A 26,869-nucleotide genomic window follows, 5' to 3' on the forward strand; every position below is an offset into this window, starting at 1 on the left:
ATTTGATAGATTTTTTCCTAATATTTAATTTATTGTCATTTATTTTTTATTTTTTAGTATTTCTTAATACTTTTAAAACTGTAGTTTTTGACATTCTTGTTTCTTAACAGAAACACTAAGAAACTTAATTTTCTAGGCCCCATAGATTTTACAGGATAGCATGGCTCTGTGTTATGGCTTTTCTTGATGTGCTCCTTGAACTAGTTTGCCTTTGGTTGAGAATTTTAGTTTCAAACTTCTCTCTCCTGGTGGCTGCACACAGGGGAAGATCTTCACCAGCAAGCCCAGTTAAGTATTTCAGGGCTTTGTCACCCTTGCTGTGGATACACTCTCTCCAAACACTTAGCTTTCTAGGAAGAAAGCTGTGGAATTCTATCAAAAGTACATAAACTTTTTTTCCACCTGGTTTCTGCACTGTAGGTTCTTTGATGTTCAACGGTGTTTCCTTTCTCAATGTGACTAATTATCAAAATATGCCACCAGATCTGTGTCACAGTAGACAGAAAACAGTTCCCTAAAAATCCAGAATATTGGAGCTATGTTCTCCTTTCTCTGACACCAAAAGGGGAAAACTGAGAATTGGGCAGTTTCTCCTGATCATACTGGTGTGTCAACTTGGGGGAAAAGCTGATCTGTGAGAAAGGCAAAAGTTTTCCTTTACCATTTAGTGAGGCTATTCTTGGTTTTGCCCTCTATCTCCAGTTCTTATTAGTTTTACTACAACTATTTGGCTGGGTATTGAGGCTGTTTATATACATTTATGTGTGGTTGTGGGAAAGAGAAATCATTTGTATAGTTGTTTTGGTGGAGTCTAAACTCCCTTCATCCACTTGGGAGTTCTTGTTATTAGAAGTGGAAATGTTCCATTGATGAATGAGTAATTGTAAAATTAAGTGCATGAAATTAAGTGTAGATGTGTTAAAAGTTAAATTCAATGGTAACTTTGGAAAAAGTAATTCTTGGAGTTATGCAGGAAGAGAAAAACACAAGAGCGAGATTCACAAATGAATGGAAGACTTGGGATATGGCTTAGGGTAGAGCATATTCTGGATTAGATTGGAATATCATCAATCAATCAATCAATCAATAAAATAAAAAAAAACGGATTTTAATTTAGTGTTTGCAGACCCTCCTTTTGAAAGACATTGTATCTAAGTGGAATAATGGAGAATAATCTTTGTTCTTCTTTAACTGTATTTTTCAATCTTTACATAATGATCATATGTAAAACTTTGAACATTTTAAAAATTACATATGTAACACCAAAAATGCTAAAAAATAAATTCATAAAAATTTAATCTACAGTCACCATGAAAATTTCTTCCTGATTTATTAAATAAACTGAGTATTAATTTTCTCATTCTTAATGATAACACAGGGCTGGGGTTGTTTTTCAGTGTAAGAGAATTTTTCTAGCATGGATGAGGCATTGTTTTTGATACTCAGCACTACATATAAATAAATAAATAAAATAAAGGTCTATCAACAATTAATACTTTTAAAAGATAAGTTTCAAGGGCAGATATGCAAAGTGCTTATTAATATTGAAATGGTGAAATCAATAACAAAACCTGAGGGCAAATTCAGAAAATATTCTTATTTCATAAACTGAATTGTACAGGAAATCTGTAGAAGAATGATTATTATATTTGCAGATTTTAGGCTGTGACCACAGAGAACTTCTGGTCCACAAAGCCTAAAGTCTTCATGATGTGCTCCTCTAAAGAAATATTTGCAAATTCCATTGGTATTAATTTTAATATCACCAAATATATTGACATATTGATAGAACAGGGATCCCTATGTGCAATCTACCAGCAGCATTCAGGTTAACTTGAGAGTCAAATATTTGAGCATTTATCCACTGGTTATGAAAATTAAAATCTAATTATAAACTGAAGAAAAATCTATAGAACTACTACTGAAATACATCATTCAAAAATCAAAATCAAAGATATCATGAATAGCCCAGAAATGCTAAAGGAACCATCCCAGATTAAAAAAAAAAAAAAAAAAAAAAACCAGAAGAAACAAGACCACTGGACACAGTGAATAATTGATATTAAAATTTCCCCAAATTGGATTTATTTTGGTTCAAAGACAATTGTTAAAATAATTGTCAAATTTTGAATAAGATTTGTAGAGTAGATATTCACAATATAGTTTACTTATTTTGATCATTGCACCATAGTTACAGAGATAATTTCTCATTTTTAGATAATGTGAGTTTTTTTATTTACAAATAAAAAGACATTGTGTGCATCTTGCAAATGTTTCAGAGATAAAAACTGTTATGTACGTAGACTTATCTAGAAATAAAGAATAACATTTAGGGAATGTTTCTTATGAATTCCTTTCACTGCTGTCTTAAATCTTCTATAAATCTGAGATTATCAAAATAGAACATTTCTGAAAGAAAAATAAATTTTTAAAATATTAACAAGTAACAGCAAACACAATAAAATAAACCATGAATCTGTATAGATATAATAAATGAACAAATTTAGTGGTGAATGATACACATTTATATTTATATTAATATGTATAGTCTCAAACTATCTTCACACAAATAATAATTACAAAGTAAAATCCTGCAAATACCACATTAATGACCAATATTAACATCAGCAGTAATGAGGATATTATAGGTCACAAGATGTGATTCAAAGTGAAAAATCATAGAATTGATTTCTGTGGTACTCTTGCCAAAAATATGTAATCTAGCTCCAATCGATTTTAAGCACATTCTACAAGCTTTCCCTCTGAAAAATTTAAGGTCATGAAGGTTAAGAAAAGACTAAGGAATATTTAATTCAGAAGGCATCTATAAAATAAAACAATTAAGTTCATTTCATGTCTCTGAAGGAAATATTTTTTTATAAAGAACAATATTAGGCTACTAGAAAAACATGAAAATAATCTGAGGATTAAGTGGTCCAAGGCATTATGATAGAATGTATAAGTGTTGATTTGAGAAACAGCATTTGCTTAATGTGTGGTGTTTTTTTTTTTTTTTGCTTTTTTTCTTTATACAATCTTGGAAAATATTAGTGAAGTTGCAGGTTCTAATGCAAAGTACTTTTTCCCACTGAAGCATTTTAAAATGAATTGTTAACTATGCCATCTTTCATGATAGGTTTAGTATTTCCTACAAGTCAGAACATGCTAGATAACAATATAACCTTTATAATGAAACTGATACAATTAACAACTATGCTGTTACCTGTTAATATTTGAAAAATATACTCATAATAAATGAATGTTGAATTGTAGTTATCTAGCATGTTCTGACTTGTACAAAATACTAAAAATATCATAAATGATAGCATTATGTAAGCAATTCAATTTAAAATGCTTCAGCAGACAAAAGTACTTTATATTAGAACCTGTAAATTTACTATTATTTCCCAAGATTGTATAAACAAAGAGAAAAGGAAAAAAAAGAAGATAAAACACTAAGCAAATATTCTTATTAGAAAAATTAATAAGTCAGTGCCTGAAATATAAATTTAAAGATGGCAGTATAATAATTGCAATACATTAATCCATTATGAATATAGTAACCAGCATGTAAAAATAATGTTGCCTAATTCTCTGGACCCATATTCACTGATATAATATAAATAATCCATCATTAATGTGATATTTAGATCTTCCAAATTAGTGTTGACTTGGTTGCTGAATTGAGCTTAAATGTTAACATTTAGATAGTCTGAAAACACATCTAATAAAAACTGGTTTGCACTTGCACTTCACATTTTCTTACAGATATAAACAATTTTCATATTTTGATAATTTCATTATATGTTACACACATCCATTTCAATAAAGTATTTACATCATACATTTCATAAATATGTAAATATTATATTAACAGTCTGAAAAACACAATATTAGCTTTCATATTTTTTTTTCTTAAAATCTCTGTATATCTTTATGATGTTTCCAAAAGTAAATCTTGTCTTATTAGTAATTCTTAAGGCAGAAGCTCCCATGGTCAGGATTCAAATCCTGCAGCAAGAGAAAAAGAATTATATTTTTTCTCAAACATTTTATAAGTATAAGTCAGTGAAGAAGTTTAGAACTTTTCATTGTTTATAAGAAGAAAAAAAGATATGTCCACAATACAAAATCACTATGGAATGCAGTACGCCCATATTTTCATACACAATTGTCATTATGACTGAGTATCAGAGCTTTGGGTTTTCCATCCCTTATGCATAAATTTGACAACCATATGCTAGGGTATTCTGGCAAGAACTGGGATGACAACATGGAGATGATAATGGACACCTCTCAACAGTCATATACAATAGCTTCAAAAGCAGACAATCGGGCAATTTCCATACAGAGTCATTGGCATTAGGACAAGGATAAAACAGGTTACCACTGGAACACTTAGAAGGGACTTCTGTCCCAAATTTGTGTCAGTGTTTGAGGTCCTTCAATGGAAGTGATACATGAGTTAACACCTGAAGTAAAAGGAGAAATTGTGAGAGAAAGGGAAGAGGTGCATGCAGACACTGCAGACACCGAGATGAGAAAGAACACTTGTGGAATCACAGTGGTCCAGTGTCACTAGAATCTAGAGCAAAGTGCCATAAAGCAAGTGAGATGAGATAGCCTGAGTAACCTGACAAAAATCCAGTTGTTTGGATATTTTAATTTTTGGCTAAGAAATTTCATACTTTTATTGAGGCAAATGTAAACTAATGACAGAGTCATGAAAGGGTATTTTAAATGTGTGACTGTTACTTAGTCAGTCTGGGATTTTGGCCATAAACCACAGAAAATGGGTGATGCCATTTTTTCCCACAAAAGAATGTCAGTGTATAGGCTGACAGTTTCATGGTGGGGCAGAAGTGGGAAAAAAGCAGTTTCACACTTAAGGTCTTTAATTTGTTGATATTCAGAATTGGAAAAAATACATAGCTCTTTAATTGTAATTGATTTCAGAAGTTATGACCAGCAGTTTTTAAACATTTGGCTCATTATAGATGTGCACTTGATGAGTTATGTGGTAAATACTTCCAACTCTTATATAAATATCACCATGTAGAGTGTTCTTTGTATAAAACTCTTCTCTTACTAATTCCCCAAATAGGGTCTAAAATATATTATTGAACATAGTAAGTATGTTGTAGTGAAAACAATAAGGTGGTGTCTAATGCCTTTACACATTTGATGTGAAAACAAATGATTTTGACTGACAGAATTCCCATTCCTGTCTTCATGTTCTATTTTTAAAGAAAATTATTTTAAACAAAAATTTTTACTGGTGGATTTGACTATATATAATAGAGGAATTGATTATGACATATTCACAGATGCACATAAAATAATTTGATCACTCTTCCTCTCTAGTAGTTTTTTCCCTCTCCTTCTCCCTTCACCTTTGAAGGCATTCTGCAGTGATTACGGAGACATATCTTTGAAACGTGATGAAAGAGTTTAAAAAACACTCTTCTATTCAGGCTAGCATGATATGGCAAACTAATGTTCCACAAGGAAATGTAGAACTATTACATTAAGTTTTAAATAAACTAGCTTAGGCATAAGTAAAAAAGAAACACCACTTTCTCCCAGAAATACATTGGAAAAAGAGTTGCCTCCCAAATCCCCTTTGCATTGTGTCTACATTCATACACAATTTATCATTGTTTTGTAAATGGTAAATTATCTCATTTTTTTTCTGGTAAGAACTAATAAGAACAACTTATACTTGCATCCTGCATAACAACTAACTTTCATTCTCTTTTTGTAAACAGTCATCCAATTTCATGACTCTGAAGCACTTCAAACCCCATTCTCTCATTTTTTTTCAGAAAGATATTCATGTAAGCTAAGAAACTGAAAAAAATATATCAGCTATTAAATTAAATTGTAATTTATATGTTAAAATTATTTCTTTCTGTCATAACTATTTAACTTCAGCATTGTTTTATAAAGCTTAGATTTGTTCTCCTGTGATTTTTTAGGTCAAAATGCCAAATAAAAGAATAAAGTTGAGGCCACATTTAATATAGATATGCATGGCTTTACTATGTGTTAAGAAGTTCATCAAAACACCATTGAAGCAGGGTGTGATGGCACATGCCTGTAATCACAGTGGCTTAAGAGGATGAGACAGGACAGTCTTGAATTCAAAGCTAGTTTCAGCAACCGTGAGGCCTAAGCAACTCACTGAGACCCTGTCTCTAAATAAAACATGAATAGGTTTGGGGATGTGGCTCAGTGGTCAAGTGTCCCTGAGTACAATCCCTGGTGCAAAGAAACAAACAACCAAAAATAAATAAATAAATAAAACCATGGAAGCTCTAAACCAAGGTGCAATGAAAGCAAGATGGTATCTTTTATTTGTTCATTTTCAAGCAGATATTTCATTATTGTAATAATACCCCTGATAAAAAAAATTGTCAAATATTATAGAAATATCTTCAAATGGGTTCAAAATAGCTCGACATTGTTTTTCTTATTAGCTCTTAAAAATATAGCTCATCATTTTTGGACTAATATTTGACTCGCTCAAATGAAGTCTTAGTATGAAGGAAATCACTGGGTTATACTGAAGGGCTCCTGTTCTACAATGCAACTCTAACCCTAACCTAACCCTAACCCTCACCCAACCCACGCCAGGGAGTTGGGGACAGCACTCAGTGTGGAAAAGTGAAATGAATCTGATCAAATTTTTTTGTGAATCCATATGAAGATATCACAGTGGATTACACCTTCATGTATATTCATAATGCATAATTCAAAAAGAAACTTAAAAACTACAAATAAGTATAAGATCAGTAGAGCAGAAGAAAGAGAACACAGGGAGGAAGAAGGGGAGATAAAGTGGAAGTACTGGTCACTGAATTAGAGCACATTATATTTCATGCTTGTTTAATTATTTCAAAATTAACCTCAATATTATTTATGTCTAAATGCACTTTCAAAATTTTCATCAAATAAAAGAATAATTTAAATTTTCCATAAGAGTAAGTGGAGGGATCCTTGCTCAGTGGTAGAGTAATTGCCTACACATGTGAGGCACTGGGTTCAATCCTCAGCACCACATAAAATAAAGAAAATATATAACTAAAAAAATATTTTAAAAAGAGAGTAGGTAGAAATTCTCCATATGTGGGCACAACACTAAAAGAATCAGAACAGAGACAGTGTATGCAATTATGGGTTTGTAATTTCTCTAAAGAAGTGTACATATTTCTAGGGGGCTTCAAACTTCCAATTAAAGCAATGTTGGTGGAAGAGAGACAGAAATCAGCGATGTATGACTTTGCAGGTAACAATGCTGCCTTCTTGAAAGACTCTCCTTGGAAGATTCTTGAGGATGCCATTAGCAATATGGATATTTTAAAGATAAATATAGCAGATGATGTATACCTTAGTTATTTGACTACCAAAGCCATTTTACTATGTTGAAGTATATTAAATCATCATGGTTTCCTTAAACACATGCAACTGGAAAATTTTAGTAAAGCTAGAAAGATTCATATTTAGTGAACCAGTTCAAGGACTTAAAGAATGTTCCTTGAAGATATTGTCAAGCATTTATTACCATCATATGTATATTCTACCTATTACCTAGATAAATTAAGCATTTGACAATGAGACAATTCAGAGCAACAGCCACTGGTTCAGAACAAGACAGGTGAGTGGGTGATCTAGATAGATTAAAGCTGCTGCCTAGAAAGTTGGCCCATGAATTTGTTACCAGGGCTTCAGGAGACTGCCCATTCATTCTGTCATTCACAGGCCCCAACACTTATCATCAGAATATTTTAACCACTTTGCAGGTTATACTTCCCATCATCACAAGTATGACAATGTAGAGGGGAAAAACTATATAGAACATTTTGTCTCTAGATACCATGTAAGGATAATATTTAAAAATTAAAATAAAAATCAGTTAATCTGTCAGGTGTCAGAATGTGCTCAGAGTGTAGTTATAGCAACACTGGACACTTAAGGTTTCAGTTATAATCTTTCAAAAATTGTGAAACTTGGTTCATGTTTCCATGTAGAAGCAGTTTTGTCACAATATAACTATGTGAATCACAAAACTTCAAAAATACTTAACTAAAAGTCTAATAGACCAGATTACATATAGGAGAACACTAAGGGAAGAAAGCTTAATAGTTTACCTTCAGATGTAAAATGCAAAGGTGAGTGAAAGATAAACTTCCTAGACTAATATTTCAAGAGTACATTCATTTCCTAACATTACTTCCACAAATTATAGGGTCTAGTTTGCTTTTGCATGCTACCGATCTCATCAACCTGTCTCAAAGTTATGCAGTAGACACAAATTAAGGAGACTAAGTTGCTCTCTTTCAATCTAGGTTTTGACATACTTGTGGAATCTGGATTGTTCTATATGGAAGTGCCTATATTCTCTCAGTTGCATTTCTTAGAATTTTCAGTTCAGATTCCAGATGGCTAATTCTGAGTTCCATATGACTTCTTATTGAAGTAAAATTAGTCTTTCTGAACTGCTCTGTAATTTCCGGAGCTGCTTCTTGTGTCTAAAGAACATAAAAAGAATATATTTTAAAAATAATTAGAACCCAAATAATTATTATGTAGTTATTTTATTTACTTCTGAGTCAAAAATTCAGACAGCAATTTTAAAAGTGAAGAAAAAAATATTAGACTGTAAACTTCTGTCATCAGTATCAATTACATTAAATCTGAACCAATAATAATTGAGTTCTTCCTCTCCCCCTTTCCCCCCTCATTCCCTGCCCTCCTCCTCCTCTTTTCTACTGCAAATGGAACCCAGGGCATTGCACAGGCTAGGCTATCTACCATTGATCTGTGCTCAAAGTAATGAATCATTCTCACATTAGCACTCAGATCATCCGATAATTTAAAGAATAATAGAATCAATTCAAAATATGAAAGTTGAAAATTTTAACTTAACAATTCAAAAGTATATTTCTGCATCATATTTTTTTCTCCTCATTGTCTTACTTATGCCCACTATTATCAAATATCCAACAGTTATCTGATGAAAATTATTACTCAGATCAAATTAGCTGAAAGGATGATGTAAATTGTGGTATTTGAAGGGGCATCAAATGTCTTTCCTCAAGAGATATAGAATACACCTATGATACGTATATCCAAAATAGTTTACAATGAAATGAATTAAAGCAAACTGCAGATAAGTAAGATAGCCTGTAAAATCAGAAATACTTGTTTTTGCTTCTCCTCTAAATCCCATCTTGCTCGATGTTCAATGTCACATTCCCATCGTACTCCTTGGCCTCGTTCTACTCGAGTGCTCCGTGTGTGCCTTGGAAAGTTTACTACATTTTCTTCCAACTTCTTTTGATTCCTTTCTATTTTTTCAAATGTATCTTGTATACTTTTTATAAAAAACAAGTTCTGCATAAAACATTCATAGTATGTTCTCAAATGTAAGTGCTTTGAAGATGCATTTTTCATCTTTGCAGTGAGATCATCCATCTGCATGAATAAAAGAAGTATGAAAAAACAATATGAAAATAAGATACTGAAAATACTCGACACAAACTCAACAAATTTTACATAAATTCAACTGCAACAAAACATAATCTATACCAGCATTATGAAGAGTAGATTGAGTTTCTATAACAAGGTATATTAGCTTTTCAGTTGGTAAGGATTTCACATCTATAAATCCCAATTCTGGCTACATAATAAATGTTGAGGAAATCTATATAGAAGATGATTTTTCCCATACTGAATTTACTATTGGGTTAAGTGAATTTAATTTTATATTTTGTCACTGAAATATAGTTAGAATAAAATCTTAATAGGCCTATCTACTAACAAAAAATATTGATTGATATCAAATAGTAATTTTGTTAAAACAACTATTAGGCATTAATATTTTCCATTCATTCTAGAATAGGTGTGGATATCAGATATTACTCTCACCTTGGGAGAATTTATATCTCAACAAGATAATCACCATGCAAACACTGTTGGTGACAGAAAAGTCAGAGAAAGTGCATGAAAAATAAAAATTCATTTTATGTGATCTCTGAATAAACATGATCAAGTGAATAAAAACAGACAAGTCAGAAAGTACAGCATGAATAAGACAGAGATATGGTACAATCGGCACAATTCATGAAGACCACAAAGAGGCAGGGTAATAAAAGCATGTCGAAATATTAACTTGTAAATAGATGCCCCTAGTCATGTAGTACTGGAGTTGTCAAGAGGTGGAAGCATTTTATGGTTTAGCAACTGATAACTGGCTAAGTGATATGGTCATAAAACAAAATTCTACTAGACAACAGAAAGAAATAAAATAGTGATGCTTGCTACAACACAGAGGATCCCTGAAAAAAGTATTCTAAGTCAATGAAACTGGTAAAAAACAAAAGACCTACTGTTGTATAAATTCACTTGTATGAAATATCCATTACAGAGTAATTTTAGAGTTAGAACTATAAGCCAACTTCCAAACAAGATTTCCAAAAACCAAAAGTTAATATCAAGAATCAGAAAATGGTGGCTGGTAGTTCAGTGGTAGAGTGCTTGCTTAGCATGTGTGCAGCTATGGTTTGATCCTCAGCACCACACATGAATAAATAAAGATAATGTGTCCATCTACAAATAAAAATGTTTTTTAAAAGCATCAATATGGGGCTGGGGCTGGGGCTGTAGCTCAGTGGTAGAGTGCTTGCCTTCCATGTGTGAGGCATTGTGTTTGATCCTCACCACCACATAAAAATAAAGATATTGTGGTCTATGTACAACTGTTTTAAAAAAAATCAATAAATGGGTTGGTATCAAACTAAAAAACTTTCACAGCAAAGGAAACCATCAAGAATTATGAACAGAGAATCTTCAAAACGTGAAAAAATCTTTGCCATGTGCACCTCCAATAGAACATAAATCACCAGGATGTACAAATAATTCAAATTTTTTAACACCAAAAGAACACCAACCAATAATCCAATCAATAAATGGGCAAAGGAACTGAAAAGGCACTTCCCAGAAGAACATATGCAAATGGTCAGAAAATATATGAAAAAAATTCAATTAGAGAAATGCAAATGCCACACTGCGATTCCATCTCACTCGGGTCAGAATGGCAACTGAAAAGAATAAAATAATGATAGATGTTGGTGGCAGTGTGGGGAAAATGTTCACTTACACATTGCTGATGGGACTGCAAATTGGTGCAATCATTCTGGAAAGCAGTATGGAGAGTCCTCAGAAATCTTGGAATGTAACTGCCATTTGACCCACTTATCCCACTCCTTGATTTACACACAAAATCCTTAAAATCATCATACTACAGTGACACAGCCACAACAATGTCTAAAGTGGCTCAAATCACAATATTCAAGCTATGAAACCTTCAATAGATGAACAGATTTTAAAAATGTCATGTACACAGGATGGAATATTAATAAGCTGTGAGAAAGAATGAAATTATGGCATTTGCCAGTAAATGGATGGAACTGGAGATTATCATCCTAAGTGAAATAAGCCAATTCTCCAAATCCAAAGGCTGGAAGTTCTCTTTCATAAGTGAATGCTAACACAGAGTAAGGAATGTGGGAAAAAAGAATAGAAGTTCACTGAATTAAGACAAAAGGAATGGGAATGACAATGGAAACAGAAAAGACAGTAGAATAAATCTGAAACAACTTTCCTATATTCACATGTGAATACATGACCAGTGTAACTCCACATTATGTACAAATATAAAAATGTGAAGTTATAATCTATGATGTAAATATTCAAATACAGTCTACTATCATATATATCTAAAAAGAACAATAAAGAAACAGTGTACTACAGGGACATAGCCACATTAATGTTTATCGCAGCACAATTCACAATAGCTAGACTGTGGAGCCAACCTAGATGCCCTTCAATGGATGAATGAATAAAAACATGTAGCATATATACTCAGCACTAAAAATAATGAGACCATGGCATTTGCAGGGAAATGAATGGCATTAGAGCAGATTATGCTAAGTGAAGTTAACCAATCCCAAGAAAAACAAATGCCGAGTGTCTTCTCTGATATAAGGGGGGTGACTCAAAATGGGGAAGAGAGGAAGAGCATGGGAAGAAGATTATATCTACACAGGGAAGAGGGGTGGGAGGAAAAAGGAGGGAGAAAGGGAATTTCAAGGATGGTGGAAAGAGACCTTCATTGTCATACAAAATACATGTATGAAGATGTGAGAAAAAAAATAATAGTGTTACCTTAGATTAGGTAGAGAGAAGTGATGGGAAGGGAGGGGGAGGCTGGGGAGATAGGAAGGATAGTAGAATAAAACGAACATTATTATTACCATGTGTATATATGTGAATGCATGACCAATGTGATTCTGCAACCTGTATACTCAGAAAAATGAGATATTTTATCCCATGTGATTCAAATGTATGATATATCAAGGTCATTGTATTGTCATGGGTAACTAATTAAAACAAATTTAAAAATCACATAAAAATAAAATAGAGTCTTGCCTAAAGTTAAAAAATAAATAAGTAAATAAAAAGTACTATGGTTTACATTTGTAAATTACTAAAATAATATATTGGTAGTTTTCTAGGACTTTGGATGTGTAGGGATTAGAAAACTGACAGCTAAGAGGTTCCAGGTTTCTTTTCAAGAACATGAAAATGTTCTAAAATTGACTATGTAAATGGTTACATAACTCTGTTAATGTACTAAGAGACACTGTATTTTACATCTTATATGGGTGAATTCGATGTCAGGTGCATTACATATATCATAAAAATGCCTTTTAAGAGAGGTACTGAAAAAAAAAACTTAGCTAACATTTTTCATTGTCTAGTTTGGATAACAGTCCAGACATAATACAAATATTTATATGCTTCATAATATATCTAAATAAATGAAAAAATAAAGAAATAGCCTATGTTTTTCAATAATTAAACTAAAACCTAAACATATCTGTATTTTGAGAAAAGCATAAAAAAATTTGTACACATTTTTAAAGTCAATTTAGTAATTACTTTCAGATTTTGAATCGATGCACAAAAATGAAGTAAAAATAAAAAAATTTTCCTGAAACATTCTATTAAATAGTACCTCTATTTAGTTTTCCTTGTTGTAGAGACAGCATGAAAAGCTGCTGGGTTATAGAAAAAAGTCTCAGCTTTTCTCAGACTAGATATTTTAATGAAAGATGCTGATTTTGTAAGAGAAAAATTCTAAAAGAAAATTTTAAGTGTAAGAAATAAGTGCAGTATAAAGATGCCCAAATATAATAAAATCAATTATAATGAAAATATAAAGAAAGCTGTTCATTGAAATTAGTATCCCAGAATAACTTTTATTACTTAAGCAGGTGTTGATTTACAGACGACATGTTCAATTTTCTACATACTTGACTTGTCATTTGTCTTAGTTTCTTCATTAAATCCTGTCTTTATATTTTAAATTTATGTGAAAATGTGCTAAATCTTCTAGAGAAGCCTCTGATACACATTGTAGTTTCAGGGTACCAGCTGGCTGTTTTTCAAGACATCTTGCAACTACCTGATATTTCTGTTAATGATTTTGTTACTCAGCTCACTTTAAAATTTTATTATTATTATTGTTATTATTATTATTATTACTATTGTTATTACTATTATTATTATATAATGATGTTTACTCTGAAAAAATATCACTACATACAACAGTAAGCTGCTGTTTATTTCTGAATTCCCTTAAGAAAATAGAAGATTGTGTACTCCTGCTTAGTCACTATCACATTCCTTACACAAAAGGGTGAGCCCTGTATCTCTACATACTGCCCTTGATAAAGTTGCAATGTTTAACAAACTACTGAAATCTCAATCAAAAATGGTTACACAGGTCTCATTGGTAGTGGTGAATTCTATAGAGGTTATTATCCTTCTCTTATTAGAGACTCAAGTTAATACTCCACATCCTCACATCTTTAAAGCTTTGCTAAAATAATTCCAATATACTTTCACAAAGAATAAAGGAGATGCTAAGTAACCTGGTCTCCACCTCACTGCCTGTCCACATCTCTTAGATTTCTCACTGGTCTTCACACCACTCCTGCTTTACATAAACCCTGCCACCCTCATTAGTCTGGACATGGGGGTTCAGTGCCAAATTAATGGCTACAATTATCTTTGTCACTATATAATAGGAATTAGGCCATGAAATGAAGAAAACTATTAGCAAGTTATCATGAATATATGCATCAAATTACAGATGAAATCAACTGTGGTTTTGCTGCAATTCATCACATTAGTCCCAATTTATGATAATGACAAATAGATGCTTTTAAAGAGGTGGACAAGACATGAATGAAAACAAAAAAAATATATCAGGACAGTTATTTTCAGATTTATGATAAACTTAAATGACTAAAAATAAATTTACCAACTAGAAATATACAAAAATATACTGAAGAAAGTCTATTACAAAATACACCATCTACATTTCAGTTCAACTGTAAAATCTGGAATAAACTGTAAAAGTAACTAATTTATTTGAAACTAGGTATGAGCATTTCCATTATGTGTTTCATTGTGATCTTCAAGTATAGCAACAAGAAGACATTAAAATTGTTATTCAGTAATGGGATGTAGCTCATTGGTAGAACATGTGTTTAGCATGTGCAAACTTTGGGTTGAATTAATAGCACCAAAATTAGATATTGTTTCAGCATTATTGAGACCATATTACTAATGTCAGCATATAAACCTACAAAAAAATCTTAACTCAACCTCTTAAATCTTTATAAGAAACAATTTCTTAAATTGAAGGGTCAGGCCCAAGTTTTAAAAATTTCCTCCTTTTTAAATATTAAAATACATTTTAACTAAGTCTTTTGTGTTTAGTTGACACATGAGTATCTATAGTTATTTTAAAATATGTACACAGTGTGTAAGAATCAGAGCAGGGAAATTGGAATACTCAGCACTTCAAACACAGATTGGTTGTGCTGCAAATGAGGTCTAAGTTATTTTGGCTGGACAACAGGTTGTAGTTCTGTGTTGATACAGAAACACATTCATAATATCTACATTTTTATATTCATCAAGATTCAACATTTAGCCATAAGCAGATATCAATTTGAGTATTCCTTTGAAGACTCTTTATAAAGATATCTTGCTTGATACTTACTTCTTCTGCTTTCTCCTTTCCATATTGATCCAGTTGTTCTTTTAAATGATTAGTTTCATTGATTAATTCCAAATATTTGTTTTCCAGCACGAGACGATATCTGTCATTCCGAGCTTGAAGATTTTTTATAACATCATAAAATTGGGTTTGGACATTAATAATTCCATCTATTTTATTTTCACCTTTGTTCTGATACTCATGCAACTGGTCTTCATGCAATGTACTTTCTCTTTGTAGTTTAGATACCTTCTCTTTAGAAGCTTCCTGCTTTCTGAGACGTTCATTCCTTATTCTTTCTTCATTTTGATACCTGTGTTCCATCTCCTTCAGTTGGCACTGTCTTTGCGTTAGGTGTCTGTTTACTTGATCTGTAGCCAAAGTCATTACTCTTGTCTGATGCAGCTCGTTTTCTAGGTCACTAGTTTTTACTTCAGACTTTGCAATCTGTTGGGAAGGAATCTCACTACTACCGTTTAGGTTAGATACATCAATATTCTTTTTTTCCTGTAAACTATCTGTTTCTGGTCTTTCTGTGCTTTGTTTTTCACTCTCAGGTGTGAAATTTTCCAATGTATTCTCAACTTTACAAATATCCAACTGTTCATTGTCCTGAAATATTTCCATAAGTGTTTCCTCATTCAATTTTTGTGTCCATGGAAGGCTGGTATTCTTTTCTCTTAAAATTTCAGTATTCTCAAAGCACTTCTTTTCCTGGTTCTGATATTTTACTGTGTCCATTCCCAATCTCTTCATAGAGACCTCATCCTTCTTCTTGTGATATTTATGCAATAGCTTTTTCTCTGTCCCATCACTAGGAGAAACCTAAATAAAACCAAGGATACATTTAGCTAGCACTCAATAAAATGATGTTTCATAATTTTCACTGAAATTAAAGAAAAACCTGTTTATTTATATGGTGAAAGGGTTTCAATAAATAGATAACCACAGAAGAAAAATTAGATGCAAACTTCTGAGATTATAAAAATATGAATTCCCAAGAGTTCAAAAGTTAACTCAAGAAGATGGATCTATGAGAGTAAAAGAAAATTATAACTTAAAGAATGTAAGAACTGCCAGGTTCAGGGGCTCATGCTTGTAATACCAGTGTCTCAGGATACTGAGGCAGGAGGATCACAGGTTCAAAGCCAGTCTTCAGCAATTCAGTGAGACCCTGACTCATTCATAAATAAATAAATAAATAAATGGCTGGGATGCATCTCAGTGGTTGAGCACCCTGGTTCAATTCCTGGTTATATAAAAAAGAAAAAAAATAAAGATTGAAAAAATCTGCATTATACCAGAATGAAAGAACAGATTAAGTGATTAGTTAGTTTGCCAATGTAAAAAGAAAAAAAAACTTTGCAGAAGAGAAGCAACAGAGAAAACCTCACACATGTAGTTATCTAATACTAGACAAACACACTATAAAACATGCATTGGGGAAAGGATAGGTTCCTCAACCAATTGTGCTGGGAAAACTGAAAACCCATATGTCGTAGGAGAAATTTAACCCCTATTTCTCAAAAACAAAGTGGATCAAGAACCTACACAATAGATAAAAGACCCTAGACCTATTACAAGATTATACAGGCCCAGCACTCCATCTTGTCAGTGTAGGAACTGAATTCCTCAAAAAGTCACTTAAAGCACAAGAAGTAAAATAAAGAATCAATAAATGGGGTGGTATCTTTACAGCAAAGGAAACCATCAAGAATGTGAGTAGACAGCATATAGAATTGGAGAAAATCTTTGTCACTGACATGTCAGATAGAGCATTAATCTCCAGAATATATAAACAACTCGAAAAATAACTCACAAACAAAAAATAACCCAATCAATAAATGAACAAAAAACTGAGCAAGCACTTCAAAAAAAAATATGTACAAACAGTTAACAAGTATATGAAAAAAAATGTTCAACATCTTTAGCGATTAGAAAAATGAAAATTAAAACTACACTGAGATATAAAGAATGCAAGTAACAATAAATGTTGGTGAGAATGTGGGGAAAAGACTGACTCATACATTGCACCAAGCAATTTTTCAGGAAAGCAGTATATAGATTTCTCACAAAACCTGGAATGGAACGACCATTTGACCCAGTTATTCTGCTCCTCAGTGTATACTCCAATGATACTATAGTGACACAGCCACATAAATATTTATAGCAGCTCTTCACAAAAGTTAAGCTGTGGAACCAACCTAGGTGCCTTTCAACACATGGAAGGATAAAGACAATGTGTTATATATACACAATGGATTCAGCCATGAAGAATGAAATTATGGCATTTGCTGGCAAATGAATGGAACTGGACACTGTCATGCCAAGTGAAATAATCCAGTCCTCCAAATCCAAAGTCTGAATATTCTCCTTAACATGTAGTTGGTAACACACATAAGGGTGGAGGATAAAAGAACAGAAGTTTGTTGGTTAGACAAAAGTGAATAAAGGGCTGAGAGGGGAGGGGATATAGTAGAATGAATCTGACATTACATTCCTATGTTCACATATGAATTCATGACCAGAAAAACTCTACATAGAAGAAGTTATATGCTATGTATGTGTAACACACCAAAAGAACTCTATTGTAATGTATACCTAAAAACAATAAATAAAAATTAGAATTCACTACTTCTTTGTTGATCCACTTTTAGGATCATATGATCTATCCTTTAAACAGTTAAAAATTCCAAATATTTTATTATGTACCTATCTGTTGGGATGGCTTCAGTGGCAAATAAAAGGACACTTAACTTTAAGAAGAATAAGTTTGCAATCTGACACCTCATGTATTCAACCAGTCCATAGTAAGAGCCTTAGCTCTACATCTACTGAGACATAACAAAAGTTCTCCAAGGTCTTTTCCTAAAAATATTCCTAGCATATTCTGTTTTCTAACATTTTGTAGCTGTGAATGAGAATTGCATCTATTGATAAATTATAAATGTAGGAACAGCATTAAACACATGATCTATATCAATGAACAATGTATCACAATTCTGAAAAGGAGCACAAGGCTAAAAACATAGGCAAATTGCATGATTTTTCTCCAAGTCTTTTGTCTCTGCTTCTAGTGCTCATCCACAAAGCCAGTTACTTCTGTCCTATGAATGGATAAACACCAAAGAAGGCCTGTGTTTCAAAATACAAATGACAAATAAGGCAAAATGTGTAAGGCTCTACTCAGAAAATCCTGAGATTTATACTCAGTAGCATTTGTTTCATCTCAGTGAACATTGAAACATGAGTCAATATAAAATAAAGGAAATAAACAGATCTTATGTATTAGGAACAAATACTTACCAGTAATTTATTTCTAAGAACATATTATGGTATGCCATTTTTTCCAAAGGTGTTTTGTACTGAAGTAGGAGATTACTTGAAGCAAAGTGTTTGTTTCTCTTCTTAAAAGTGAGAAAATGATTTACAAAACCAGAGTATTTGCTGGCCCCACTTTTCCTCCTTACTTAACAGTGGAAGTAGTAATGCACATTAATACAACAAGATAGCAAAGTCACTTCCCCAAACTAGAAGATCTACTATTAGAAGCAAGGGTTTTGAGATCATAGAAAAATCAACTATTCCTCTGGAAAATATTAAAAGTCTTTTCTCTTTATAAGGCTACTCTGAAAGTCATCATGGAACTGCTGCGGAGAAATATAGTTGAATTAAGAACATTACTTAATTCAATGGGACAAAAATTGCACCCCTCACCTCCAAAATATGTACATTATGGTTATAAATATATGGATTTAAAACCCTCTATACTTTCCCATAATTAATAGATTTACTGTTTAACTATATTACACACACACTCTCTCTCAATCATTTGAAAACAGAAGAAAATAATTCAGGAAACATTTCCTTTTTGTTTGCAAAAAAATGTGTTACTGAAATTTCATATTGTAAATTCTGGCATTATGGTCTCATGGAAATTGTAGGTTTCATTTTGTTCTGCTAAAATCTACAAATTTATTTCAGCAAGGTTTTGGCTGTATATCAGCAGGTGACAGAAGTCTAAAAGATTAATTTAAGAGTGGGACCTTCAAGATTAAAAAATAATTCCAAAAGATAGATTTATTCTTTATGAGTAAATGTCTTACATTTCACTTGCACAAATGACAGATAAATTTGGGTGAGTGAAAACATTTCTTGGGGTGGGGATGTGGCTCAAGTGGTAGCGTGCTCGCCTGGCATGCGTGCAGCCCAGGTTCAATCCTCAGCACCACATACAAACAAAGATGTTGCGTCCGCCGAAAACTAAAAAATAAATATTAAAATTCTCTCTATCTATCTTTAAAAAAATTTAAAAATTAAAAAAAACCATTTCTTAAATGCAGACAGAAATGTAATTGTCAAACATTTTTTTTAAAAAATGATTTAAATAGGTGCATAGATATTTAGTTTGTATTTTAACATAAAACACCTAAATTTATATTTATGTCAGTGATTAAACTAAACTTCTTCATTCAGAAAACAAATGCTGAACAACTACCAGATGCAAAGTTTTGCTGTAACTAGTTTTGTCATAAATATCATCATTTAATTTAAGAGTCAGATAACATTGTGGTATTTTTTTCTGGTTTGTTAGATCTTTTTTTAATTTTTTTTATTGCCAAATAATGAACATTGTGTTTTAAATCAAAATAGTAGTTCACACCCCACATACCCATGCTTTGGGAAACAGCAGACTGCATATAAATGGAGGTCCTATAAATCTGTGTTTCCTGACATTGTGGGAGATGTCTGAAGTGTGTAAAAGTACACACACATGATGACTGCATGTTGGTGAAATTGCCAAACAGCACATTCCTCAGACCACATTGCCATCATTAAGTGAAACATGGCCACATAAATAAGTTAAAGGGATTTTATAAATAATTCAAATGAAATACAGTAAAAATTTGAAACTTTACTGAACGTTCATTTACCTGATTAAAATGATTTCTTGCAGTCTCCAATTCTGTATCTATTGTACAAACAGAGATTTCAGCTTGCTTTCTCACTTGATCCTCTTTGTTAAATTCTGTTTCTTTTTCTTTTAGTGGGTTCTTATTTTTTTCATGTAACATATCATCATTTTTTCTCTTCACCTCATCTTCTTTTAAGGTATATCTGAAGGTAATATGGATGCCTTTTAATTGATTTTTGCCAAAAACCAAAAATGTCTTTTTATGTTCTGGCTCTTTGTATGCTGATTTAGTATCTTAATAAAAATTTTATGTTCTCTGAAGCTTTTCTAGTTTAACATTTTAAATTTCTCCTTTAATATTGTGTAAAACATACATAATTGAAAGTCAATAATAAAAGATTGTTTTGTTATTTGATAAGTTTCTGTTACTAGCAAATCTTTTAGATACCACGGAAAAGTAAATTAGAAATGATTTGGTAAATTGACAAGTTTAAGGTAATTTTTTTTTGCACAATCATAGGTCCTCCCCAGTTAAAAAGATAATTTCATGTCAAATAAGTTTTAAAGTCATTGTTTATATACAAACTTATGAATTCAGTAGTAATATCATTTATCTTCATAAAATATGTCAGACATACCTATAATTGGCTTACAATGTAACAGCATATTCAGACATTCTTTTTTCAATATGTGTCTTTTGGGGCTGGGGCTGTAGCACAGTGGTAGAGTGTTTGCCTAGCATGAGTAAGGTGCTGGGTTTGATCCTTAGCACCATATATAAATAAAATAAAGATATAAAAAATATGTATCTTTTGTATTACTATAACTCCGAACTGGAATAAATAATCTAATACCTGTTATTATGCTTTTTATGTTTCTTTTATGGTAACACTCTCAACTTACCTTTTTGATCATTATGTATTTTACAAAAAACTCAAAATCCATTTTTGAACAAGATGGGACCTAATATTTAAGACAATAATGAAGAGTAATGTTCTTCAACAGATGAAGGGATAAAAAAAATATGTGTGTGTGCACACACACAATGGAATATAAGACATAACAAAAATAAATTTATGTCAACATATAGTCTACTGTCATGTATACCTAAAAAACATAAAAAGTATATGTCCTTTCAATACAGAAATATGAACAAATTTATGAATGAGAATGAATTTGAATAAAAAAATAATCTGTTTTCATTTCATTTATTAATGAATGTTAATGTTAGAAGTGTAGCCTAGTATCTAGCTCAGCACTAGCACATCACACTAGTAACACAAAACCCTGAGTTTGATCCCCAAAATCAACCTAAAAACTATAAATGTATAACATGTTTCAGGGCAGTGAAAAATGCCTCGCTGGTGGAATACAAACTTTCTTGAGAGAAATTTAAAAATCCTGTCATCTTTTTAAAGTTTCCCAACTTTAACCAAATAACTCTATATTGAAATTTTTTTCAAAAGTAAACAGAAATATAGAAAGTTATTTTTTTTTCTTTTCTTCTCATCCCCAAATTTGGTACCAGAGATTGAACCCCCAGAAGCTAAATCCCTTAGATACATCCCAAGGTCTTTTTCATTACTTTTTGTTGTTGTTGTTGTTGTTGTTGGAGACAGGGTCTCATTAATTTGCTTAGGACATTGCTGCCCATGTTAATGAGAAATATTTCGAACTTTTGATCCTCCTATCTTTGTCTCCCAAGCTGCTGGAATTATAGGCACATGCTATGGTATCTGAGTAGGAAATGATTTTTTTATAAATGATATTTTTTGAAATATTAACTGTAATAAAAAGTTAAAAATATAAACAAATAACAATCCCAAATTATGCTTGTTAAATAAATAGATTACTAGCAGATGGGGTTCCATAGAGACATTAAAATTGTGATGGGGAAAAATATGAACTTAGTTTTTAGAAGTAATCATATTTAATAATATGCTATCATATTTGTAAGAATTTTATAATTTATTCACGTTTTCTCCTTTGCAAAGTGCTAACAGATGAGGCAGTAGTTAAAAAAAAATTTTGTCCTTTTTTATTTTACTGAATTAAAGGAAAAGATTCCACTCCTTCTTTCAACCTAGGAAATAATACCTCAAATTGTGGAGTTGTTGTTTCAATTCTATATTTTCTTGCTTAAACTCTGATACACTCTTTTTTAGCTCATGAATCTCATTTTCCAGTTGTGCATTTTTTTCAAAATGTAGTGAACACTGTGTGCAGTGACTTTTTTTGCTTTTTATTATTCTTTGAAGTAATAAAACTGCTTTCTGGATTTTCGAAAGGCTAACAGAATCTGTTAGAAAAAAGAAGATAGAAATAAAATATGTGACTAATTTAAATATATGAATGCTGTATATTTCACATGCATTATTTATATACTAAAACAATGAGTGCATAAAACACGTGACACAATATGCTGAACTCTGAAGATTATAGCAGATGAGATTAGACCCCTATTGTTCTTTAGCTTAAAATCTAATGGAGAAGACAGACACAAAAAAGATCATTATAATTTTAGACAGATATTAGAAAGAAGGTTTGTGATCTAATACATAAATCTGATCTTTAGAAAAGATTCCCTGAAGAAAATAAAAATACACTGAGAAATGAACAGAAATCAGGTAGAATGTGAAGATCATTATTCTTTCAAACATAAAAATTCAAGTTTTCCAACTCCCCTGTGGTCTATACTTGTCTTGTACAGAAACTAAGAGGGACACTCCCACTGTAACCTGCTGCTGGACTTTGGTCTTGAGAGAGACAACTCTTTATCTTTCTTGCTTTTTCTTTATTCCCTGTTTACTAGGTTCATTTCTCCAAGTATTAGAATATATCAGCACTCATGTTATAAATAAATATTCTATCCAAAAGAACTGTGTAGAATATGTTGTTCTTACCATGGACATGTCCATCTTCTTTCTCTTTTGCTTTATGATGTTTCTCTCCAGATGAGTGAGAAACACACATCTGTGGAGAATCCTCAGAAAATACCTGCAAAATAAAGGACCCCAATGAGCTGCATGACGACTTCACCATCACTCTTTTAGACATCACCCAAATTTTGGTCTTGAAAGCAGCTAACTAACATGTAGATAACTGCAGACTGAGCAGTCATACTTTCCATAGCGTGTCTTAGCATTGTGCTCCAGATGAAGCTGAACACTTATCTTCCAATGGCTCCTGATTTGGTAAAAGCAGGGAGGATGTCATAGAAAAGACATTCCTTGACAACATGCTAACAAAGGTGTATACACCCCAAAGGACGGGAGGAATGATATTCATTGTAACTCATCCGACTTTGCATTCACCATCAAATGTGAGAAGGCTTTCAAGTCTTATTTTAAAGAATTTTGAGGAGTATGTTTCATATTAAATAGGATTACACTTTTTAAACAATGAACTAACAAAGTTTTTGTTTGAAAATATGAGACTTAGGTGTTCAGTTGGGGATTTGACACTGAGATATGGCTCCTGCCCAGGATACACCCCAAAGGGAAAGCTGTAAACCCAAGGACCTACATATGCCAGCCAAATAAAATAAATCTAGATGTGTGCTAAATCTCACACCAGGAATGTTGGCAATGTGAGAAAAAAGATGAGATAGCATCTCTAAATTCCATCATCCCCCCATTAATGCACACAAATACATTTCTTTAATATACTAAGACATTTTGATAAAATTATTCAACATATTGACTGAATTTTCTGCAAGGATGAGAAACAAAATGAAAAGGTCACCACAGAAAAATTGTTTAATACATGTAAGAAGACAGAAATTGCGTCAACATACTTTATACACAAACAGAGATATAAAAAATGTGCTATATATGTGTAATAAGAATTATAATGCAGGGCTGGGGATGTGGCTCAAGCGGTAGCGTGCTCGCCTGGCATGCGTGCGGCCCGGGTTCGATCCTCAGCACCACATACCAACAAAGATGTTGTGTCCGCTGAGAACTAAAACATAAATATTAAAAATTCTCTCTCTCTCTCTCTCTCTCTCTCTCTCTCTCTCTCTCTCTCTCTCCTCTCTCACTCTCTTTTTTTTAAAAAAAGAATTATAATGCATTCTGCTGTCATTTATTTTTTAAAAAATCAATAAAAAATAAACAAAAAATAACAAATAAACATTAACCAGGATTTAAAGTTTATAAATATATATATATTTCAACTTGTAGCAAATAACTACTGATTTTCACTAGAATTTTGAGCCTTTGACAACATCACCCTTTCACATGAATGCAGTCAGTGACCATTATTACCATTCATAACCCAGGTGGTTATTCGTCAGTCTCAAATTTAATCTCAACTTTTTATTTTTCAAAATGTTTATGCAAGTGGAAGCACAAGCAACATTTAGAATTTTTTTGCCTCCATTACATAGTAAATTTAGCTATAAGTTGACAGGACTACTAATGCTATTTTCAGATTCTAACCAGTTCAGAGTGGTTTTAGATGTAATTAGTAATATATAATGCCTGGATTCCAAAAGACTATTTAAAAGGTATTTTCATTTGGCCTCCTTTACTTTCCTCAAGAAAGAAAAACAAGAAGGAACAGGAAGAAATGCTTTATATGTTGACAAACCTGAGACTGGGTGCATTGAGCGTCATCAGAACTTTTGTGCTCTTCTTCTGAAGTCATGTCAAAATGGGTCTCTGCTGATAAATGAATACATTTACTCACATTCCTTAGAACTGCATTAGAAAGCGTGAACATCAATCCAAATAGAAAAGGATGATTGTAACACCAAAACAACTTAATATTCCCAAATGTGATTTCCAATTAAGTTTAATGTTTGGTAAATAATTACTGGTTTCAACTTTCCACAGTTTTTCTTTTTTCTTTTTCTTTCTTTGTGTATACACCTTGGGAGTGGACCCACAAACTTATGCATTCTTGTCAAATACTCTAACATTTAGTTCTATCCCATGGACACTTTAATTGGCAACTGGAGTCCTCTGAGTGGACTGAATACAGCCATCCTTCAAGGCTTCGACTTCCAAGTAGTTGTGAATAAAGATGTACCCATTTGCACCCAACAAACATTGAGTTCTCAGGGAGTATTTTTTCTTGATCCAAATCCTCAACACACATCTTATAGAGACATACAGGATACAAGGTTCAGTGCAAACCATATTGCCAAGATTTGTCTACTCAAGATCAATGAAATTTGCTCAGAAACAAGCTTGAAAATACACATGGAAAGAAGGGCTGATTCTGGGAAAATGTTAGTATAGAGTAAGCTGCATTCTAAGCTGCACTATTGCATGGAGACCAAAGAGTTGGTGAAGAGCTTCTCAGCAAAGTGAGTGAAAGAGGGATTTAGTCCTGAGATTCAGTAAAATGTGTACCATAAACAAAAAAAGCCTACAACCTGCATGCAGATCTGCCTCAGACAAAGGGGGAGAGAGAAGAGGAAGTTGCATTCTAAGTTGTACCATGATGTGCCCTGCTAAGGAGAAACCTGAGATCAAAAATATTGCCTTAACTGATCTGACCAAAAGGTGCACTATGCACTGGTGCTTAAAAAGCATGCTCTTCTCTCAATGAGTGATGGGAGTGCTGAAGCCATAGCCATCCTCGGAAAGAGTGCAACAGTAATTTCTTTGATTCAGTTCCTCTAAACAACACACACACACACACACACACACACACACACACACACACACATGCACACGCACATGAGGATCCTGGAAGTGCCTATCAAGGGACCTAGGTTGTGCCTCATGGAAGGTAGAAAAAACTGGTGCAGGCTAGACTATATCCATGTGACTCCAGTGAGAAGGGCAAAGGGGAACCTATGTGTCTGGAAGCTAATGTGACCAGCTGAAGTGTCAGAGAAAATGACCTAAGAAGGAAGAGAAAATGTGCCCCCAGGGATGGTGTTTTTTCTGGCTACTCACCCCTCAAAAAGACAGGTGAGAGGTGAGTAGCCAGAGAGCAGGAGATGGCGAGAGCATGAAATTCTGTAGGCCCACACAGAGAAAAGTATGAAATAGGTCAGGATTTGTCTCAGAATAAAGGGATAGGTGAGGCCTAATGCCAGAGGACAGTTGAGGCAGAAGAAAGGTATAAAGATACAGAATGAGGCTTGGCTTATGTCAGGAAATATTTCTAAGAAATTTCAGAAGGTTGACCTTTCACATTCTAAAGAGATGCTTATGGTGACATTTGCATGGTAGCTAGTTCACTCCAAAGGCTGGAAATAGGGAGAATGTAATAGTATGATATGTAGGGGAAACAACTCAGAATTGAGGGGATATTCCCAGAAACAGAGGAGAGATCATTTTCTATGACTACTGATGACATTGTGAGGAAAATCCTCCCACCTCTTTGGGAAAACCACCTTACATGTGAGAACACTGGTAGCATTTCAAGTGTTTTAACATTGTGTTCCCTGGAGTGTTGTAATGTAAAACTTACCCAATTCGACTGTCTTTTCTTTCACCTTGCCTAATCCTTTCCCTGGAAGCGCCTTTTTTATTGTGATGGGATCGGTGCGCTTAGAAAGAAGATAGTACATAAAGAGTGTATTTTTCATTGACTACAAAGTTAATAATTTAGAATAAATATAGAAATTTCATTACCTTTCTGAAATCAGATGAATCCCTAGAGGCTGAAAAACAAAAGGGGTATATAATCAAGCAAAGTTGAAGAGGACAAAACAACTCATACATTACAGATGCCTCCACATACATCTGAGGTCCATGGTTCAGCTGTGCTGAAAATTATGCTATCTCCTGGGTTTCTGTGCTGGCTGGTTTGTCTGACAACAATCATGTGACTAAAGGAATTTTGTGAATAGGTTT

At 32.7% G+C, this 26,869-nt stretch overlaps 1 protein-coding gene and 1 long non-coding RNA gene across 2 annotated transcripts; both read right to left on the minus strand.

The window, feature by feature from the left end:
• Window positions 1–2,068: 2,068 nt before the first annotated feature.
• On the minus strand, window positions 2,069–22,345 carry LOC144364870 (ankyrin repeat domain-containing protein 26-like). The gene is made up of 6 exons (XM_078014898.1): window positions 22,149–22,345; window positions 20,071–20,254; window positions 15,140–15,961; window positions 9,205–9,477; window positions 8,361–8,531; window positions 2,069–4,011 (listed from the first exon to the last, which is right to left on the minus strand). The coding sequence occupies exons 2-5, from the start codon at window positions 20,209–20,211 to the stop codon at window positions 8,394–8,396; spliced, it is 1,374 nt and encodes a 457-aa protein (XP_077871024.1). The 5' UTR covers window positions 20,212–20,254; window positions 22,149–22,345; the 3' UTR covers window positions 2,069–4,011; window positions 8,361–8,393.
• A 609-nt stretch (window positions 22,346–22,954) lies between these two features.
• On the minus strand, window positions 22,955–26,541 carry LOC144366724 (uncharacterized). Its single transcript, XR_013425831.1, has 3 exons — window positions 26,484–26,541; window positions 24,645–24,718; window positions 22,955–23,048 (listed from the first exon to the last, which is right to left on the minus strand). It is a non-coding gene; the product is annotated as an uncharacterized LOC144366724 (long non-coding RNA).
• Between the last annotated feature and the right edge of the window lie 328 nt (window positions 26,542–26,869).

This window comes from Ictidomys tridecemlineatus, chromosome 1 (genome assembly GCF_052094955.1).
Source record: "Ictidomys tridecemlineatus isolate mIctTri1 chromosome 1, mIctTri1.hap1, whole genome shotgun sequence".
In the NCBI taxonomy this organism is placed as follows: domain Eukaryota; kingdom Metazoa; phylum Chordata; class Mammalia; order Rodentia; family Sciuridae; genus Ictidomys; species Ictidomys tridecemlineatus.